Source organism: Polyodon spathula, chromosome 37 (assembly GCF_017654505.1).
Source record: "Polyodon spathula isolate WHYD16114869_AA chromosome 37, ASM1765450v1, whole genome shotgun sequence".
Classification (NCBI taxonomy): domain Eukaryota; kingdom Metazoa; phylum Chordata; class Actinopteri; order Acipenseriformes; family Polyodontidae; genus Polyodon; species Polyodon spathula.
The window spans coordinates 5,240,082-5,248,279 of NC_054570.1; the positions used below are offsets into that span (position 1 = coordinate 5,240,082).

The 8,198-nt window shown below is 43.6% G+C and overlaps 1 protein-coding gene across 1 annotated transcript; it reads right to left on the reverse strand.

Moving 5' to 3' along the window:
• Positions 1–181: 181 nt before the first annotated feature.
• On the reverse strand, positions 182–7,870 carry LOC121304125 (tubulin beta chain). The gene is made up of 4 exons (XM_041235086.1): positions 7,655–7,870; positions 3,070–3,178; positions 2,710–2,820; positions 182–1,939 (listed from the first exon to the last, which is right to left on the reverse strand). The coding sequence occupies exons 1-4, from the start codon at positions 7,709–7,711 to the stop codon at positions 882–884; spliced, it is 1,335 nt and encodes a 444-aa protein (XP_041091020.1). The 5' UTR covers positions 7,712–7,870; the 3' UTR covers positions 182–881.
• Between the last annotated feature and the right edge of the window lie 328 nt (positions 7,871–8,198).

Here is an 8,198-nt window from a genome sequence, read left to right on the forward strand (position 1 = left end):
TCAAGAGCTACAAATCTCGATTTTATTCATACTCCACTATAGGTTTCACCTGCTAGAACACAAACTCAAAAGCCCTAATTTCTGGATGCATGTTTTAATAATTCTACTGCAGAAATAAATTAATTATTTTGCCCACTCTCTCTCTTGCACATACCTTCCTTCGTTTAAAAAAAAAAATAAAAAACCCTACTACAATTCTGTCCATGATTAGTAAACTTTCAGATCTGAGTCTGTGAATAATGTGAAGCAGAAACATTCACAACCAGAGATCCAATCGCCAGATTCCTAAAAACATTCAATTCTTTTTGCTTTTCAATAAAAAAAAAAAAATGCATTGGTGTGATCTATACTCTCAGGATTGGGTGATCGGGGCAAAGCGTTTTCCAGCGCTAGCGACGATCACACCTGATTGAACACACTGCACATGTAACACTGTTAACTGCTTTGGGAGTTGGTGCTTCCTTTCTGGGGGCACTGGAAATAGAGAAATGCACCACCTGGCTGCAGGCTTAGTCTCAACACTTAATCTGTTCTCAGCAAGTAAAGCCGATTTCTTAACGTTATTGTGCGAAATAGATTTTCGTTTACAACAGACATTAGGCCAGGCCAGCCGTACTAGGGAGTATAATAACACATAAAACCAGGCATCTACCCTCACGTGCTTGAGCACAGCCCGTAGCTACCTTCAACTTTCTTTAATACCTTTCAGTCCGCGGTCTTGATTTCTACTCTACAACTCTGAATGGTGAAAGCTCAGCGAAAAACCAAAAAAAAAAAAAAAAAAAAAAAAAAAAAAAAAAAAAAAACTAGGTGCAGCCTTTTTTTTTTTTTTGCTCCCCCTCAGTTTTGAGGTTCGGATGGATCCCGCTCCCTCTCTCTCTCTAGGCATCTTCCTCAGCCTCTTCTTCGAACTCGCCTTCCTCTTCAGCGGTGGCGTCCTGGTACTGCTGGTATTCGGACACCAGGTCGTTCATGTTGCTCTCAGCCTCGGTGAACTCCATCTCATCCATGCCCTCTCCGGTGTACCAATGCAGGAAAGCCTTGCGCCGGAACATGGCAGTGAACTGCTCGGAGATGCGCTTGAACAGCTCCTGGATGGCCGTGCTGTTGCCGATGAAGGTCACCGCCATTTTGAGCCCCCTTGGCGGGATGTCGCAGACGGCAGTCTTCACGTTGTTGGGGATCCACTCCACGAAGTAGCTGCTGTTCTTGTTCTGCACGTTCAGCATCTGCTCGTCCACCTCCTTCATGGACATGCGGCCGCGGAACACTGCCGCCACGGTTAGGTAGCGCCCGTGGCGAGGGTCGCAGGCCGCCATCATGTTCTTGGCGTCGAACACCTGCTGGGTGAGCTCCGGAACGGTGAGGGCGCGGTACTGCTGGCTCCCCCTGCTGGTGAGGGGGGCGAACCCAGGCATGAAGAAATGCAGACGAGGGAAGGGGACCATGTTGACCGCCAGCTTGCGCAGATCGGCGTTCAGCTGGCCGGGGAAACGCAGGCAGGTGGTGACGCCGCTCATGGTAGCGGAGACCAGGTGGTTGAGATCCCCGTAGGTGGGGGTGGTGAGCTTGAGCGTGCGGAAGCAGATGTCATACAGCGCTTCGTTGTCGATGCAGTAGGTCTCGTCCGTGTTTTCCACCAGCTGGTGAACAGACAGGGTGGCGTTGTAGGGCTCGACGACCGTGTCCGAGACTTTAGGGGAGGGCACCACGCTGAACGTGTTCATGATGCGGTCGGGGTACTCCTCTCTGATCTTGCTGATGAGCAGGGTGCCCATCCCGGAGCCAGTGCCTCCTCCCAGAGAGTGAGTGAGCTGGAAGCCCTGCAGGCAGTCGCAGCTTTCTGCCTCTTTCCTCACCACATCCAGGACTGAGTCTACCAGCTCAGCTCCCTCGGTGTAATGACCCTTAGCCCAGTTGTTGCCTGCACCACTTTGTCCTGTGGATAAGGAAGGAAGGAAGGATGATAAATGAGTTCAAGATAAAAGGCATTTGCACACTAAAAGCCACAGTTTGTACCCAATTACAATTCTAACATGTAAATGTGCACGATAATCTCTTTGGTTCATGAGTAAAGTCCAAGACAATGACGAAGTGTAATCCAAGTACAATTTTAGTCTGGCCATTGTGAAACGATATCTCCGTGCCTAGGAAGCATACTGCAGATTTCCTTATCGTTTAGCTTTAGACTGGCTAGTTACAGAAGTATTTTGTACTCCGATCTTTTTTTTTTTTTGAAAAACTTCTCTAGTTGGGTTGGGCTGAAGCACAAAGTTTTTAAAAAAAAAAAAAAAAAAAAAAAAAGGAGACCCACTCACCAAGGTCCTTTGACAAATTAAAAAGGAGATTCACAATGCATTTAAAAACATTTCCATTGTATTACCTACAGAACTGTTGTCTTCTAAATGCAAACGTTTTGGCTGCCCGATTTAATTCAAGTTGCTTGTGCCGTGATCTTTATTTTTCCGTTATCCAGGTGGGTAGCAATAGAATAAACTCACGGTAGCGTTGGTTTATCACACGTTTAGTGTGACTAGATCATGTGAAAAGTCAACGGTCCTGCTTTTTCTTATCTGACCACAATCTATGCCTTGCAGGCAGGTTAACCCCTAAACCCAGTGTAGAGCAAATACACATGATGTCAACTTCCACATGGTATGGAATGCTTCAAAACCTATTTTAGCACTGCATTCCAGGATCGAATCTCACCGAAAACAAAGTTGTCTGGTCTGAAGATCTGCCCAAAGGGGCCGGAGCGTACAGAGTCCATGGTCCCGGGTTCCAGATCTACCAGGATGGCTCTAGGAACGTATTTACCACCTGCAGAGAAAAAAGGAGGAGATTACTGGGTGAACTACATTAGTTGGAATGCCCGTTTGTTAACGTGGTCTTCCTCAAGAAATGCAGATAAAAAGGCAGCATTTAACATTTGAGTCTACAGAGGGAACAATCACCTTCAAAATCAGTAAAACGTACTTTAAAACCGGTATGGGGACACCTGGTGCCCTACTCTTCTGACAAGCCCTGCAGGGATGTAGCAGCACACCGAGAAGGCACAGTGTTTCTTACCTGTGGCCTCATTGTAGTAGACACTGATTCTGTCTAGCTGCAGGTCACTGTCACCATGGTAGGTACCTGTTGGGTCAATCCCATGTTCATCGCTGATCACTTCCCAGAACTAAGAGGAAGAGAAAACAGAATTTTAGGACGAGTCGTATTTCACAGACTACGTCGTTTAAAGACAGAGGTTGGACTAATTTTAGAGCTGTTTAAAAGCAAGCCGTTTTATGAGTTTGACTGGATACAAATAATCAAAGTCGCACCACGCGAGAGGTTACCAGGGTTTTGGTTTTAAGGACAGTCATTGTTTTACTGCAAATGTACTTAAGTTGAGGGAGCGCTAGCTTTTAGAGACACTGCGCTCAGACAGCAGGCAAAAAACACAAGGTTACACAAGGGCACATCAATATGATCCATCATTGTGATGGAACAATGGCACGGGCTGAGCTGGCATTCTTGCAAGGTTATTCGTCCAGCTACAGAGGAGTTGCGCTTCTTAGGACTGGAAGCTTCCACATGGCAAACCTAAAGGTTTGACTGTTTCAGAGGAGGGGGGGGGGGGGAACGACAAGCTCTCTCCAAGTCACCTCTTGCATGCAGAGAGGTAAAATTCTGTAAAAGCTGGAGGTAGAACTTCAAATACCTAATAAAGACAGAAGTAGAAAAAGGTTTGAGGCTAAACCAGTGTGGTTTTGGCCACTGCCTGAAGTCCTTCATTTAAAACGGTACCACCCAACAGAATTGTGTTCAACCTTAATGTGGATATTTTAGAACCGCACAGAGATTTTCTACAGGCAGAAAATATAAAAGGAAAAGCAAACAATTCTGGAGACTTTTTTCTTGGCATGACCAGAAGCCAAGTAAAATGACGCACAGATTGCCGGAAACCAATGAGCAGAGTTCCTGCCACGAGTTCTGTCTGCAATGTATTAGGCAGAGACAGCTTCCTGTGCAGCAGCTGTAGCTAAACTCCCCCCCCCCCCCCCCCCCCCCCCCCCCCCCCCCAGCTAAGGATTCCAGCTTGCCTCCCACCACGCCATGCAGCCAGTCACCAGGCATCTGAGAAACTAGGTCAGCCAAGAGGCTCTGTCTCTGCAGCAGAGTGGGTAATGGGGCTTATTACTTGTGTAAAAACCAGCAGAGTTCCATTAATGTTAGAGTCTTTAAGCTATTCTAAGCTAACTGTATATTCTTAAATTGGTGCTCCACCCATAGTCATTAACAGCTGTTATGCATGCAAATTAAAAAAAAAAAATACACTTTTAAAATTATGTATATGTAGTTCTTTAAAACAAGTTATTTCCATCGTAAGACTGGACATCAGATTTCCCCAATTCTGACAAGAGTCAAAGGCAAACCAAAATGTTGGTGGCATGCTCAGTTACACGCAAGCACAGTGCTCGAAATGAGGAACTGCATCTATGCAAATCTCTGTTGTATATAAAGAGAGTGTTAAAGAGAGCACAGATGCCCGTGGCTAAGGCATGGGGAAGTAAAATTTGTTTGAGACAAATGGAGAGACGATTTGCTTAAGTAAAATTTCCCCACCCTCCCCCGCCCCCACTAGCACAGAGAATACAATGCCGCTGTGTATTAAACAGATTTCAGGGTAGCATTTGCATCACTTTTGTTAAATGAGAAAAGCAATGGCGCATTCCTCCAGTCTTGCACGCCAAAGTGGGTTCTCTCATGCAGCAGCATTAATGAAATGGATTGATCACCGTGAGAGTACTTCACAGGAAATCTCTTGGGCTGACATTCTTAAGCCTGTGCTCGTCAAATACTCAAAAGGCTTCTTAAAACGCGCAAGCCAGCTCGTTTCTGGAGTCATTCCAAAAAGCTGTTTTGTCGGCAGCTGCTTTTGTAGAGCTGTCTGCGTCACTTGATGCCCGTGTATTACTCTGAAGCGCTGTAGAATTAAAGTCAAAGCAGAAAGGTATAATTAAGGAGCTGCCTAAACCGAGTTTTACAATCATTACACTTTGACAACGGCACAATGTGGCGTTCAAGACTACTAAAGAACAGGGGAGGGGGTTTAGATCCTCTTGTACAGAGAGCACAGATGTCCTGCTGTGAAGTTGCCCAGTTAGCACTGTAAAGGAATTGCCCAATACACCCCTAGAAGTTATGAATTAGACAGTAGAGGCAGAGAGATTCCCATTAATGCACTAGCATTTGGGTTTACTCCCACCCTAGCCTTTGCAATGTGCCTTCCCTCTTACAAGGCAAGACTGTGAAGAGTATTGTTCATTTACTATGCAAGCTGTCCCGGCTTCCAGCTTAGTCAGGCCAAGGTTTGTCGGAGATTAGTGCAGTGATGTCATCTACAAGAAGGAAGAAAGCCACGTCTTATCAAATCGGAAATTGGGTTAGAAATGAAAAGCAATGGCTCTTGCACCTTGGCTGGGTGCAGACTGAAACCATCTTCTACATTAGGCAACCTATTTATTCCCTTTCGAGAAAGAAGATTGAATGCCGTTCACTTTGTGATATTCTTCATACATTTAGCCCACACCTCCATTAATGATTTATTTTTAAATGCAGAATAAAAAAAAAGGTATGAGACACTCCCTGGCAGAATCCAAAGTGCACAATGAATTATCAGTGACTGGCAGCAGCTGGCTCATTTGCTGGAAGCCTGGCCAAAGAATAAAGATCAACTGGGTCCAGGTTTCTAATCTTAGGTCTGGGGACATGAAGGTGTGCCTTCCAATGCTATGAATTCAGTACGTGTAACTGTACACCAGTCACATTTCAACCCTATCATGATGCATGTAAAACCCTGCTTTTGTACAAAGTGCAATCGGATTTTAATTTGTTATATGGGCACAGCAAAACAATAGGAGGAGCATGTAGTCACACCAATTATAAACCACATTTATTCATCCAATCTAGAACTATTTGGACTACAAGCAGTTATAATCAGCTAGGTGGGGAGCCCTTAAAGTCCCTTCAAGTAAGTGGGACAGGGGAATGTAATGGTAAATTGAACATGATGCAACAGTTTGGCCTGCAGTGAATGGGTCGAGCAGATTATACAAGACACTCCCAACTTGAGAAAAATAAGCAGACAAGGAATAATTCAGGATGCCTGGGTGGCTTTGAGCAAAACGCTAACGCTGTGATGCAACTATCTGTAAACCACATTTAAAATATACAGAGAATAAATAGTGTTTCTTCATAAGAGCTTGAAATAACGAACTTCGAACAGTTTATTTATTAAATAGCCAGTGACAGAATGCGCATGTATTTTAGGAGCTTAACGACTCAGACTACAAACACTGCCTCCGTGTACACGTTTAATATTTTAGCCCATGATTACCTTCCGGACTATCAATACAACCCTAGCCTGATCAGCTTAATAAAAGGCGTTAAATCAATTTTACAGTCTCAGTTATTTCTGCATATGTCCACAAATTACCACATTTGGCTGCTCTCGCTAGCCGGACAGGCACATGGATACTTAATATACTGTAGAATTAGACACAAACTTTACACCGATGATAAACGGCACCGAGTTTAAGAAAAAGAGAAACTGACTGTGCGCCCTGTCTTTAAGAAGCGACACTGTCACCAACCGACAAAGGAATCCAATTTAATAATTTAAATAAAAAACAAATTTTGGCGCCAGAAGGTCGTTTTTTTTATGTCTTATTCCCCACCCCAAAATACATCTGCCGCCAAAAGTAACGCACAGAGAGGTCGTGAAAACGCCAATCAGATATTTGACCCAATTGTCGATCCGACTGTCCCGTTAAGCGCCCCTTTGTTACATAACGGTTCACTTACCACGACCACTATCGGGAAATATATAACTCGGTTACAATAACCACTTTCGACAGCAGAAAAAAAAAAATTACAATCCGATGTTGGCAGAACCTGGCTCCGCCTCTTTCATAACACAGTACATTCCGCTACATTGAACTAACTTGAAATTAATAACGGGTTTATATTTTAATTACGGGCAGGGTCCTAGAAGACGAGAGAATAGGGTACAGTACCTTAACGTTAAATATAAATTAAAGTCCTGAGCTAACATTTCCTCCTTAAAAAAAAAAAAAAAAAAGACTAATTAGATTAACCGCACCAAAAAAAAGGTCTACAACAGAATTAACAAAAAGCAGTGCATGAAACACACACACACACAACTTATGTTCCTAGTTCAATCCGCATTCATTGTCCACCCCCCCCGTCCCCCCCCCCATGCAAAATGACATTAAATCCAAAATTGTTCGTCTCAATTCACATTTTTAATAAGCTCTACAAAACGTTAACATACAGCAAAGCCCTTAGAAAACACTTCCTAAAAAAAGTCTATAATTTAGATTTTGTGATTTTTATTAGTTACGATGCGATTGAATGCTGTTAAGTCGTGCAATTAATGAAACACATATAATATTCCCACCGCGTCGAAATGCAATTTATACACGTAATATATATATATATATATAACATATATATATATATATATATATATATATATATATATATATAATATTATATTTTTTTTTTTTTTTTTTTTAAATGGGAAGCTACGTGTTAAGCGAAGAAGATGGATATCACATGTCTGTTCATTTCAGATTTTTGTTCTCACCTTTGCCCCGATTTGATTTCCGCACTGGCCGGCTTGGATGTGTACGATTTCCCTCATTGTGCAGTTTTAAGAAGTTGCTTCAGCTCTAAAAAAAATTTTTTTTTTTGGGGGGACGTCAAAAAATTGCAACGTTGCTTTTCGTGCCGAGCCCTCCTCTACAGCCTGCCGCTACCGCTGCCTACCGGATCCTAGAAAAAGCGCAAGATGGGCTTGGCCTCGCCGGGACAAAGATTTTATACCTCTGGATAATGTCCAGAATGAGGCTGTCTGCTCCTATTGGTCGTGTTGGTCACCAGCGCCTGAATTCATGCTTGTGATTGGAGGAGACGGGGTAAGAACGAGGTAGTTTTTTTTTTTTGCTGCAGGGGGGGAAGGGCAGGAAATCCAAAGGGAGTGCCTCAGAGCGGCGTGTTCTGGGTAATGTAGTTTTTATTCCAAAATAAGCACGCGTTTCATTTCACAAAGACACAATTAAAACCAGAAGTATGACAACGATGTTCTGTAACAGGATCGCACTGCAAGGATTCGCCTCTTTCAAAGGGAT